At 39.6% G+C, this 13,976-nt stretch overlaps 2 protein-coding genes across 7 annotated transcripts in view; both read left to right on the plus strand.

Moving 5' to 3' along the window:
* Positions 1–4,452, plus strand: part of clip1a (CAP-GLY domain containing linker protein 1a) — an 88,940-nt gene extending 84,488 nt beyond the window's left edge. For all 6 annotated transcript variants that reach the window (XM_051920958.1, XM_051920959.1, XM_051920963.1 and 3 more), the window contains 2 exons: positions 1,924–2,051; positions 2,890–4,452. In XM_051920958.1, the coding sequence (XP_051776918.1) occupies positions 1,924–2,051; positions 2,890–3,118 (357 nt within the window). In that variant the 3' untranslated portion in view covers positions 3,119–4,452. The remainder of the gene's footprint in view (positions 1–1,923; positions 2,052–2,889) is intronic.
* A 3,290-nt stretch (positions 4,453–7,742) lies between these two features.
* Positions 7,743–13,976, plus strand: part of vps33a (VPS33A core subunit of CORVET and HOPS complexes) — a 36,425-nt gene continuing 30,191 nt past the window's right edge. The window contains exons 1-3 of the mRNA XM_028824335.2: positions 7,743–7,882; positions 8,191–8,256; positions 13,284–13,411. Coding sequence (XP_028680168.1) covers positions 7,781–7,882; positions 8,191–8,256; positions 13,284–13,411 — 296 coding nt within the window. The 5' untranslated portion in view covers positions 7,743–7,780. The remainder of the gene's footprint in view (positions 7,883–8,190; positions 8,257–13,283; positions 13,412–13,976) is intronic.

Raw genomic sequence — 13,976 nt, forward strand, 5'->3', positions numbered from 1 at the left:
TTAAAAGTAATAAATTCAGATTGTCTTAGATTATAATTTTAAATTGAAAGCATGTTCCATTTCAGTAGAAGTTGCTGAAGATCACTTTAAGAAATTTTACTGTTTATAAAGTGATCCTAAAATATTTACAATTTTGAAGCTATTTAAAAATACATGTAATGCTCACTGGGTTTTACAGGCAAATCTTTTAAGATAAGTGTAACATAATAGTATAAATGGAGTATTAGTTTACAAATGAAAAGCTGGCCTAGTTAGTTTTATATTTTTCTATAACATATTTGTAATATGCAATATTATATTATGGGACTAAGGGAGCAACCAATTTAATAAGCATTTTAGTAATGAGAAAGAAAATAATTTTCTGTAATAGTAAGATGTCAGTTTGAGGAGTGTGTTCTTAATTATAGTCTTGGTGAACACCTTTTCAACACGTTTCTTAAATAGATCTCATTTAATTGATGTTATAATTTTACTGTTCCATCTCTCTGTAGTCTTGGAAAATTATTAGTAAAGAAGCTTTTATTTCTCTGTAACAGTGAATAATTTTAATACTGAGTTTGATTCAGTCTAGCTCTTTCTTGTTAAGATTCCTTGCTCTTAACTGCTTCTCCTTTTTAGGAAAAAAGTTGCAAATAATATGACAGACAACCAGTTAACTCTGAAATACTTGTTCTTTTAGGTTTTCACTGTAAATAGTATTTAAGAAAGAAGAAAAATGGTATATTGAACACTGATTTTGAATGGTTTTTTTTGTTGGTGTAAAACACAATGTGAGGTGCACTTTTAACACAACACATTGAGAGCAGGAACTGGGTAGCATCTTATTAAAAGAAACATATTGTGTCCTGGCATTAACTGGTAAATTTTAAGGAAATGGTCAAAAAGAAAAACGTCTACAACAATGGAGATAACAACCGTTGGCTTTCTGTACGATTCTTGTGTCTAACTGATCTTTTCCTCCTTTATTTCCTCCCTGATGTCGATGATTTCCCCTCTCCCCACTTCAATCAGCATATGGTTTGTTTCTCCATCTTTTCTTCCTGTTTGTCTTGTGATTCCATCATCTGCTGGCTCTAACGCAAATAAAAATTGTTTGGCCTCACCTATGCACTTTAGCAAGAAATCTGCATGAATTTTTTATATTCTGCCTCTTTTACTAGCTACGTTTTCTAAAGATTTTTTTGTTCCAAGTAAATTCCGTGCAGATAAAAATTCATGACGTAAATGAAGATATTGTAATTATTTTAGTACAGAAACTTAAGTTAAAAAGACATTTTTAATCCGGGTTTACTGGCCTTTTAAAAGATAAAAAATAGTTTTTTGTCACAATTTAGATATACCTAGCGAGTACATCAAAAACAAATGATAATTTGGAAATGCTTGAAATATACCTAAATGGCATGTACTTGAAAGCTGTGCTGATTAACCATAATTTTGTTTTCTTCTTTAACTGCACAGATATTAAGATCCTAAGACTGCATGCTATCTCTAACATTTGGTTTTTAAATCTTTTCGCCTCTTATATGTTTGTATAGTTTCAAATCAAAATTAAACTTTCATGGTTTTATTTATTTAACAAGCATCTCGTGAAATAGTTATTTATCAACAGTCAGTCATCTTTATATTGCAATAAGCTGTAATGTACCTTCATCTGAAATTTTGTTTCACTACATTATCCATCCACCTGTTTTGTTACCTTGCTGATCAAATTCATGATTGCTAGGGCTTGGTGCCTATCCTGGTCGCATTGGGTACAGGTCACAAATCAACCGTGGATGCTCCCTGCATTGGGTCAATTTTGCATTGCTATTTAAGTTTGCTTGCAAAAGTAAGGGTGATAGCCAAGTATAGTATACGTATATGAGTATTTCGGTGCCATGTGACTTGAACCATGTTAACTTTCTTCATCTCTGTTTTGAGTAGATTGATTTCCTGAATTCAGTGATTGTCGATCTTCAGAAGAAAAACGAAGAACTCAAGACTAAACTTGAGAAAATGGCAGAGGCATCTCTCAATGGCAACAACATCAGTGAACTAGACAACTATGAAAGGTACATTTGTCCCTACTGGTGATGAAATGCCACAGTATTAACAGGATAAGCTTATTTATAATGCAAGCTCTTTACCATTCTTCAGAAATTTAAATTAGATTGCACTATTCATCATCCAATATCTTGGGTGTGTGTATTTTGATAGAAACCTTGTATTCCTGATAAAATTGGTCATGGAAAATTGATCTAAAAATAGGGGTCATATAAAGAATAATACAAAGTGAGACTTTTGTAATGGTTCTTAACAAATGCGATTGAACAGCAGTGGTGGGACCCACTCTTGGACCCTAGCTCTGGTGGTGCCATGCAGTTGTGAGCATCCGGTGGCTGAATGAACTGTGAAGCCCCAAGATGCCTTCTACTGACCTGACCCTTCTCAGCTCAAGACTGTAAAGTACCACAGAGGGTACTGAAGGTGGCATAGATTATTACTTGCACCCAGCTCTTTTCTATTCAGGCATGTGTAGGACAGATCTAGGTATGCTAGACTTTTGCAATTGGAACTGTCTCTTGGAACAAGGTGTTTAATTATATTTGTGGTGAAGCTGATTGCTGGACTGCTATAATCAGGCTCCACTCTACACACCCTGTGGCCCTGGAGCTAGACATATCATGGGTGATGTCTCTCTGTCTCCTTGCTGTGGGGTATCCTCACTTAAGAGACTTTGAGTTGGTGTGGAGGTACTTAAATGGCAGCTGTCTTGTATTTATATTTCCTACTCATATATTGTCATTACATTAGATTTCCATGCATTCTAGTTTCTTCCCTTTCTCATTAAACTAATTCAAAAGCCATCTTAAGATGTGTTTTTTTTTTTTGTTATTTCTTCCCATATAGGTTCAATGAAACTCTGGAAAAGAAGAAGCCTCCACCTCGTCTTTTCTGTGATATTTGTGATTGCTTTGATCTCCATGAAACTGAAGACTGCCCCACTCAAGATCAGACACCAGAAACCCCTCCCCACAGCACCTATCATGGCAGTCGGAGTGATGAACGTCCATATTGTGACATCTGTGAAGTCTTTGGACATTGGACTAACAGCTGTAATGATGATGAAACATTTTAACAGAAAATTAGTTTTTGAAGGTGGTTTTGTCTTTGAGAATAGCCCACTCTGTCTTTCTCTGAGAGCATTATAAACTGCTCAGGGGGGTTTTGTCTTCATCCATCTTTGGTTTAATAACTTTGCACTTCACCAAGATAAATAGGTGGCCCCTGCAGATGAAACATTTAATAAAGCCATTCCAGTTGAAGCTAAAACACTGCAGAATATTCAAGTGAACTGTTCTAATTTGAAAATATTGCTAATTTATTTAGTTTGTTAATATTTTTTCATTTTGTGTTTGTCCGTGACTTTTAGTGCACACACAGAAGTCTAGCTTGATTATAGTGGAAAAATTTATTTGCTTACTTCTGATTGATAAAAGCAATGGCATGTTCTATGCCACTGAGAAGAAGGTCCTATTTAAAGTGTTTGTTTTCTTCAAACACTCTTGAATGTTTCCCCAAGTTTATAGATGCCAGATCCACCACTGGTAAAAAAAAATAAAAGAATGGTTTTACCATGTGTCAGCTTTCTAAGATATTAAAACTCTATTCTTTCTAAAGAAAAACAACTCCATCTCAAATATTCTTGATCTTCAGAAAAATGATACAGTATCCAATATTATACAGTAAATTATACAGGTGCATCTTTTGCTACTTTTGCACTTGTATGTTTCCATTATTGTTAACCAGTCCAAAAACATTTTAGCTGAAGCATTACTTGAGGGACCTTTTCAGTCCACACAGTATATAGTGAACTAATTTACATGTTTGAAACAGTTGTAAGCAAATGCAAAATTGCATCTGTCGCAAGTATTAAACCATGCATTGAAAGTCTCGGACAAGCCTAACTCAAGTAGGTAAGAGCTTCACAACCCTTATGCACTGCACACTTTGTACTACCGTTCTTCTTGATTTTAATTGTTAAACTACAGTTGAGAGTCTTTATATTAGCATATTTAAACTGTCAAAATGTTTTTAAACTTTAAAAAAGGAGTGGTAATAGTATTTTACATATCGCGTTGTTTGTCATGGTCTAACTGAATGTTAACTTTATCATCTGTAAAGATGAAATAAATGTGGATCATTATATTGCATCTTCCATCCACTGTAAAATACTGTATACGCAGGACCTCGAATCTGTACATAAATGTATTTTTGGGACAATATGTATTCAACTTGACATAAAAACACAAAGAATATTTTTTGTTATCCAAGTCTGGGTTCTTTCAATGAATGTATAATAGGACTGTTCCAGGAAGGCAAATAATTTAAAAACAGTATTAATCCAAGCACAGTGTGGACTGTATCTGCTTTAATAAATTGTTATCCTTTAAACTCTGTTTTCCTGCAAAATTATTGTCTTTAACTTTGTTCAAAGTTTTATTTTGCTCTTACCCCAAAAATATATTATTGTAAACATATACATGTTGCAGGAAATGTTCAAAACTTACATTTTCTAGTTATTGGTTATGAATATATGTATAGTCAAGAATACTCCATCCAAAAGCTCAGGACTGTTAACCAATGAGTGATGGGGAGAAGCGGGTTTTCAATTCAAAAAGCAACTCCCATGAGGCTTTAGTGTGCTCTTTATGACTTGCACTTGTTATTACGCAAGTAACTATTTAAGAATGTTTTAGCAAAAAAAAGCATGTTTTATGCATACAGCTGATAATTGAAGTGTGGATTATGTAGCATGAGTAGCACGATTTATTTTTGTACTATGACACTTCCCATCATTCATCTATGTATTTTCTAACCTGCTTATCCAATTCATGGTTTTGCCCAAATTTGGGTGCCAAGGTAGAAACAATCCTGGATGAGGTAGTGGCTCATCACAGGCACACACACACGCAAACACCTTCATGTACTCACCCAGAGCCATTTAATAATCAGCAGTTAACTTGGGATGCTTCTTTGGTATGTGAAACTAAAACTCACACAAACTGGGATTCAAAGCTGCAACTCTGTGAGCATTTCTGCCTCACAGCACTGAAGTCCAATGGTTTGGCCACTGCCAAACTTGTTCTTTTGTTTGTAAACATAATGAGCATATCATTGAGGCATTCGTATTGGACTAATCTCAAAAGTCTGCATTTCTGACCTGACAGTGCCTTATGTGAGTGTAACAAACATCCAAACTTCATTATATGCATACTTTGCTATGCTGTCAGCCATGCAGGTATTTTAATAATTTTAATTCAGATTGAAGCAACATTTCAGGATGTAACTGCATGTTTTGTTTAAGCTACAAGGGAGCAAACGTTTGAGCATGCAGCTTAAGGCAAGTCATTTGTTGTCTGCATAACTCATGAGGGCAGTAACAATGTTCTTAATTTCATGACAATTTAACACTTTGCATGTATGCCTTATCTGATATTTGTAAATGTGAAGTTTGATGTGGAGCACACAAAGGTTACATAACCGATAAGTGCCAGAGTGCATTGAGCCGGTGTTTGTAGTTTTAAGCTTGGTTAATTAGCTGCTGTAGTATGAAACTATGAATTTATTGTGATTTGTATATAGACGGAATTTATAGCTAATTATTTTATATAGTGCTTTTCATATTTACACAAGTATTGAGTAGTGCTTTGCATTTCCATTATAAAAGGCGTTCCTAAGTATCTGCACATTTATGACATACAGTGCATAGAGTGAAAAAGCATTGCATCAATCCATTCATTCATTATACAGCACATTTCATACCTGTCTTAAAGTGTTTTACTGATCTAATTTCTCTTTTTAATCTCTATATAGTGTCTTTTATATTGTGACCTGTAGGGGAGTGTAACAGAGGCCCAAAACCCCAGACACCACTGCACTACAACAAGTCCTAGGTTCAAAGGAGTTCTTTCAGTTTGACAATAGCTTCCACAAATTACATTCCACAATACAATTTCTCTTTTCTCCTTCTTTTTCTTGTCTGCACCTATCCAGGTGAGCTTCATTGATCTCCACTCCCAATTCTTGACTTCCCTGGGTAGGACAGAGGGAGGACTTTTTAAGCTGGATCCTGGAAAACTTTTGGCACAACAATATTGCCTCCTGGAAAAACTTCCAAGGATCTGCTAGAAATGGGGAACCCTTGTCCAGCCGCTTGGGTCCTCAACAATGAGGATCTTGTGAGCCAGATCACCCTTGGAGGAATTGTGCCACATGGCCATAGTTCCGTAACTGAAGCTCCCTAACAATGCAAGTAATGTGCCTCATTTGGGGCTCCATGAGCAACTGCTCATTTGACACAAAGTCAAACCAGTGGTACCCAAGGATTCTCCCAAGACACAGTACCAAAGGAGTCCAGTCTTCATCTCAGGTCACTGGATAGCATCCATGTCTTGCAACCATATAACAAAACAGGGAGCACCAGGGCTCTAGACTTGGACCTTTGTCATTTTGTAAAGATATCAGGAGTGCCACACACCCCTTTCCAGTGACCTCATGACCTGCCCATGCTCTCCCAGTCTGACTACTGACTTCATAGGAAGAGTCAACCAGAGACATGAATGTCTCTGCTGAGGTAAGTAAACCTCTCAACAAGGTCGACACTCTCTCCACAGACACACACTGCTGATGGCTGGGCCCAAGAGGTCATTAAAGGCCTGATCTTTGGTTTTTATCCAGGACACTTGCAAGCCCAGGCACTCAGACTCCTCGCTCAGCCTCTTGAGAGCCCCGCTCAGACCCTCCATTGACTCGGTGAAGATCACAGCATTGTTGGCAAAGTCAAGATCCGTGAATCTCTCTTCACCAACACATGCACCACAGCCACTGGACACCACGACCCTGCCCAACACCCAGTCCAAGCAAGCATTGAACAGAGCAGATGCAGAATACACTGCTGACGAGTCTCCAGAATCAACTGGGAAGAATGTAGAGGTTCTGCCTCCACTTTGCACAGCACTCATAGTACCAGTGTACAGGCTGGCTATGTAATCCAGCAACTAGGGAGTAAGGGGAGGGGATGGGTCGCGTGAGGTCTCAGGAAGTCCCAAAGGGCAGCTTGATCAACTGAGTCGGAACGCTTTACGGAAATCGACAAACGCTGCAAAGAAACTCGCGTTTGCACATCATGAGAACCCTCAGTGCCAGGGTACAGTCAATGGTAGACTTTTTAAGTATAAAAGCACACTGCTGCGGTCACTTGCAGATGAGCGAGTGATCACGGATCCTATTGAAGATGACCCTAGAATTGGAACTTACCTGGCACCGAGAGCAGTATTAGCCCCCTGCAGTTACCGCAATTCAGGCGATTACCCTTCCCTTTGCAGATAGGGACGACAAGTCCTGTTATCCCGTCAGTTGGGGTGTCGCCCAAATGGAAGCAAAGATTAATGGCAATGACAGGGAGGACAGCCTGCCTGGAGAAGGTCACCCTGGTTACCACCGATCCCTGCAGCCTTCCCTCCCCTCAGCTGGTTCGCCACCTGTGCAATCTCCGTGAAACTGGGTGGTTCGCAGCTAACTGGAGGTTCAGCCACAAGAACACCGTAAAATAAAAACATCATAAAATCGTCGGACTACGAGACCTTTAAAGTGCAGCCACCCGCTCTGGAACAGCCACAGAGAGAATACACCGTATAACCACGATGGGGCGCCCGTGAAACACGTGCTGGAGGAAAAGAAAAATAAAGACGTGCGGTCACGTGAGGTGTCCTCACATGACAGCGGCCCAGAGGGAAAGATGGCGGCGCATCTGTCTTATGGCCGGGTGAATCTGAACGTCTTGCGAGAAGCAGCCAGGAAAGAGTTGCGGGAATTTCTCGATAGATGTGCGGGAAGTAAGGTAATGCTCCTCACCGTTTTGCACTCTGCTGTTAATTAAACTGAATAAGCCGTTCAGATGTTCTTGTTGCAAATACAGTTCTGTCACATAAATATGTCATCTTGAAACGTGTCGCCCTTGCTTTTTATGCCTTTCCAGTGTCACCCTCATAGCTTTCTTGATGTTTCCTTATATTGCAATTTTGAATTTCCTAAAACAATTTGGGTCGGATTAATAGTATCAGGAAGGAGCATTAAATGAAACGATGACGTGTAGAAGTAAGGAGGCGTCATGTCACTCATTGTTGTTTTTTTTTTTCATCCTCCTAGGCGATTGTATGGGACGAATACCTAACGGGACCGTTTGGATTGATAGCGCAGTATTCGCTCCTGAAGGTAATCACCTCACCATTCTTCTTCTGATGTCAAATAACACGTCACTGCCGTTCATCTCACTTAAAACTTTTTTTTTAATAAACTTTAGTGCAAAAAATGTAAAAAGTCACCAACAGCCTTGCCGTTGTAGAGGGCAGCTGGTTAAGTGACAGGCTTAATGTCCTTGCCTCATCGGCACACTGACTCGGGTACAATGGGCACCACATTTCTTAATGTTGGATGTTCATGGATCGCATGTCGTAACTAAAAGCAAAGCGGGCGTATTGCATTTTGCATTATGGCTACTCCGCGTGTACAGTATTGCATTTGGATTCGAGACCAGGCTTGAATCGTGTCAAAATGAAAAGGAATCGAATGACCAATCAGCGGCCAAAGGAGGGGCAAGGGGCGGGAACAGCTGGGCTAAGAGGCGCTCCACTGCTACACTTAGCGATGTGCAAACCGATTCTTTTTAGTGATTCGATTCGTTTCGTTCAGTTCACCAAAATGATTTAAATCTTTGATTCACAGATTTGTTCACTTCAAAAACGACAAGCTATAGTTCTAGTTTAAAATCTAGTAACATCTTTAACTACCAAACAATACAAACATATAAAAAGCAGACAACAAAATAAGTAATTCACACATAATACTAAAATTAAAAATAATAATAATTCTCTTTATTGAACTTTGATAATAAATACAATTTGAACAATAAATAGAAAAAGATTTGTTAAATAGATAGATACTTTATTAATCCCAAGGGGAAATTCACATACTCCAGCAGCAGCATATTGATAAAAAACAATATTAAATTAAAGAGTGATAAAAATGCAGGTATAACAGACAATAACTTTGTATAATGTTAACGTTTAACCCCCACACACACACAAGTGGAATTGAAGAGTCTCATAGTGTGGGGGAGGAACGATCTCCTCAGTCTGTCAGTGGAGCAGGACGGTGACAGCAGTCTGGCGCTGAAGCTGCTCCTCTGTCTGGAGATGATCCTGTTCAGTGGATGCAGTGGATTCTCCATGATTGACAGGAGCCTGCTCAGTGTCCGTCGCTCCACCACATGTGTCAGACTGTCCAGCTCCGTGCCTACAATAGAGCCTGCCTTCCTCACCAGTTTGTCCAGGCATGAGGCGTCCCTCTTCTTTATGCTGCCTCCCCAGCACACCACTGCATAGAAGAGGGCACTCGACACAACCATATGATAGAACATCTGCAGCATCTTATTGCAGATGTTGAAGGACGCCAGCCTTCTAAGGAAGTATAGTCGGCTCTGTCCTTTCTTACACAGAGCATCAGTATTGGCAATCCAGTCCAATTTATCATCCAGCTGCACTCCCAGATATTTATAGGTCTGCACCATCTGCACACAGTCACCTCTGATGATCACGGGTCCAGGAGGGGCCTGGGCCTGCTAAAATCCACCACCAGCTCCTTAGTTTTGCTGGTGTTCAGGTGTAGGTGGTTTGAGTTGCACCATTTAACAAAGTCCTTGATTAGGTCCCTATACTCCTCCTCCTGCCCACTCCTGATGCAGCCCACAATAGCAATGTCAAATAGAACCTTAGAATAGTGCACACATCACGATAAAACTATGAGAAAATTGAAATATGACTAAATAAAATGATTTTAAGATTTGGATTAATCACCCGCAATTTCCTTCTTTTACATCCCATTCTTTCTGTTACAAACGACCATACATACTGTACATCAGCAGTGAACTGAACTGTCTGCAGTTCGTGAACGAAGTTGCAATGTTTCTCCAGACAGGTAGAGGGCACACTGGTTCATTCAATCAGTCCATGTACTGAGACGGTCATAGTTTTTTTCCCCCCAAAAATGAAGTTTATTAAACGCTTTGCACATTCAAAAAATTATAACATGGATATTCTAACATTTTTAAACATAGAATAAAAAAAACATAAGAAAGTAACCATTACAATAAAATATTAACATTAAATGAAGCTGAAAAGCCTTACCAAAGCACTAGCCTTATTTAACCTTTTGTTTTGTTGCAATCGGAAACTCATTAAAGTCGGGGAATAATTCAATACATCAGTGTGCACGAAAGCTATAAGTGATGGTATCCTTCTGGAGAGTCTCATCCTGCGTGTGTAAAATTTATAAAATACAATAATTAAGTGTATAATATGGTGTTCGTCTGGGTTAAAGGAGGATTTATTAAAACTTAGAAGTATGTAGGAACTTTCAAGGGTTCTATCTCTACCAATTCTTTTTTTCAAGTCTAGAAAAAGGTGTAACCCGAAAAGACGTAATAAATACACAATGAAAAAATAAATGTTCAATAGACTCTGTAGCCCCCTAACAGAATACATAAGCATCATTAGAAATGGTCAGAGTGAACCGCTCGATGGGCGGAGCTTGGTGTCATCTACCAAGTCAGTCATTGGCTAGATGTCGTCAGGACCGCTTTGCTGAAACAGTTTACTGATAGGCTGCAGCCATTTAAATGACGTTATGATGGTAGCTCCGGACTGTCGTGGAATGCAATATAAAACGTAGCACGCCTCGAAAAGATTTGTTCTTTAATGTCAGTGAGGCAGTATGTACGTTCAGAGACCAAGATAGCTACAAAAGAACTAGTTTGTCCATTCACTGCACATCACTATTAGATAGATAGATACTTTATTAATCCCAAGGGGAAATTCACATAATATATAATATAAGTTAACACAATACACTATTGTAAACATTTCTCTGTTCTGGCGGCGAGCAGACATAGTCAGTATGGACTGTGTTGTGGTTAAATAGTAGCGGGGCTACATAATGTTTGTGCTGAGTGTGTTTCGTTTCATCGTCCCATTTACTGTCCGTTATATGTTTGTCAGTGAATGTTGTCCCCGTAAATGAAAAAAGGAAGGATGATGGCGAGAGACTGCAGCCCCGAGACGTAATTGCCCGTCAGACTCACCTGATACATCCGGGACATTGCATATTTAAAAAAGAGGAGCGAAAGGCAAAAGAGGGAGAAGAGGAGAGAGAGAGAGAGTGAGAGAGAAATCGAGGAGCGGAAAGAAGACAATTTAACCATTCATTTATCAACTCACCATTGCCGATCATTGCTTTAGTCCACTGCTTGCTTTTATTCAACATCCAATTCTACATCATGACAGCCAGAGCCGAGTAACCCCGGGGTTTGGATTCATACCAGCCATTGCCAGGACTTTTCACGTTGAGGTTGTTTTGGAGCACAGTAACACTTCAGTCAGTATCAATACCGCTGGACATTATTTTGGACTCATTATTCACCACATTTTCAATTGCTGTGTTTAACTAATCTGTGTGTGTATTTGTGTTACATGTTTTTGTTTAATTTTTAGGGGCAAGGAAGGGTTCAATGTAAATATTTGTATATTCGTGTTCTTATATAGTCACTGGTTTTTTTGGGATAGTCGTCTTTTGCGCGCACATATTTATCCATCCATTCCATTTTCCAACCCGCTATATTCCTAACTACAGGGTCATGGGGGTCTGCTGGAGCCAATCCCAGCCAACACAGGGCACAAGGCAGGAAACAATCCTGGGCAGGGTGCCAACCCACCACAGGACACACACAAACACACCCACATACCAAGCACACACTAGGGCCAATTTAGAATCGCCAATCCACCTGACCTGCATGTCTGTGGACTGTGGGAGGAAACCGGAGCGCCCGGAGGAAACCCACGCAGACACGGGGAGAACATGCCAACTCCACACAGGGAGGACCCGGGAAGCGAACCCAGGTCCCCAGGTCTCCCAACTGCGAGGCAGCAGGGCTACCCACTGCGCACATATTTATATTATTGAATATTTGTTTTTCTTCACAATATATCTGTGTTTGATTTTACATATATATGTTTACTGTTATTTTGTCGTGTCGGGAAAAGTAAGACAACTTGTAAGGAGTACGGCTTGTTATTAGAGCAAGAAACCTCCGGTGATCCAAGGAATAGTCTTGGTAGTGTTGTGGCCGGTCTGGGTAAGGGGTCGGCCGTTACAGAATGAAACTGTAAAAAGTATGCTTAAGTTTTGCTGAAAATGGTTTATTCCTGAGTTGTTTTCTTTTTATACACGTTAAATTAAGCAGTGTGGTTGAGTTTTTGAGTGGTTGGGTCATTGGCGATTTTAACTACATGGTGATTATCAGGAAACATTTGTTAGCGTCACCAAGCTTGGTTTCTTCGTGGTCCCTTCATATTTTTGCGCGGTGTATAAGGAAAATTAAATGCAAATAAACAAATGGTGCAAACAAAAGAATCAAAAATGAATAAAGAAGCAAACCATAAAACCAAGGTCTGGACCCTGGCTGACATGTAACAAACAGCAGGTTATTTGCCAGTTTTTATCGTGTAAATTGAGCTCTCTCTTGAGTTGAATGGTTTGTTGTCACTAGAGATGCTGGCCGGCAGGAATGTCTCGATACCCGCACTGCTTTTTTGAGTTTAATACGCCTTGAAAAAATACTCACAGAGGTTGCCAAAGTGCATTTGGTTGGTGAAATAAGAGGCGGAAGGCTGGCATTCAGTACTCAGACGTATTATCTTGCTAGCAGTGTTCGTGAAAGAGGGCACATCAGTGTACTGTAATGCTGATCCAGATTGTTGATGGCACTTTACAGATAATACTTCCGGCCTGTTTAGATTATTATACAGCCACCTCTGCTCCTTCCATGTGAGGCATTGAGACCTTTAAGAAAGCTTAAGAAGAGATTTGCTTCCAGTGTTGTGTAACCTACTGTAGGTAATTAATATGTCCGTGTTTACTGTTTTTGGTTTTGGTTTTCTCAGATAAGTGAAATATAATAAGGCTGCAGGATACAAATAAAGAGAGCTTTGTGGGCACAGGTGGTTCTTGAAAGAATTCTGACCTGCAGGTCATTGCATACTCATTTTTTGTTTTTTTTGGTGGATGATGATTCCGCTGCAGTAACCTACAATGCTCAGGCACCTTTGTCTCCAGTGCTCTGCTTTCCAAGTTTTTCTAAACGTTGCATCTTTCACTTTTTATTTTTTTTTGTTTTATTGCCCAAACAGGAGCATGAAGTGGAGAAGATGTTCACACTTAAACCTGGCAGTCTTCCCCCGGCTGATGTCAAAAATATCATTTTCTTTGTGAGACCCAAATTGGAAATAATGGACATCATTGCTGGGAATGTGAAAAGGTAACTCGGTGACGCGTTTTCATATTAAGGGCCTTGGGTGTTTCACATGTGACGTGTTTTGCTTTCCCACAGATTTGTGAACACAACGAGCCCAATATAGGATGTTTGTTTAGCACAACTGTTTAGGGAGTTCTTTCTTCATTTAAATATGCTTTAAAAAAATAGAATTGTCATTTTCTAACCTTCTTAATCCGGACCAGGGTCACAGGGGGCCATCCCAGCTAGCATAGGACTAAACCCTAGGACGGGGCGCCAGCCCATTACAGTAAACGGTGGATTCATTTGCCACGACTGGTGCAGGTGTTGCTCATCCAAACTCTGCTCTACTGAGGTTCAGTATTATCAGTCGAAGCTGAGCAATTCCATTGCGAAACATCGACTTAGTAAAAGACACATTAGCAAAACCGTAGAGCAGAATTAAACTAGCAGGCTGCGTGGCACGTTTACTGAAAGATGAGACAATATAAAAGTGTGTATTACCAGATTTCATGAGTTCTGCATCCACCCTCGGAGTATAAGTATGGGGTAAATTTCACTCTGTTAAAGCAAGGAGAGGAGTTTGAGG

Source organism: Erpetoichthys calabaricus, chromosome 18 (genome assembly GCF_900747795.2).
Source record: "Erpetoichthys calabaricus chromosome 18, fErpCal1.3, whole genome shotgun sequence".
NCBI classification, from domain to species: domain Eukaryota; kingdom Metazoa; phylum Chordata; class Cladistia; order Polypteriformes; family Polypteridae; genus Erpetoichthys; species Erpetoichthys calabaricus.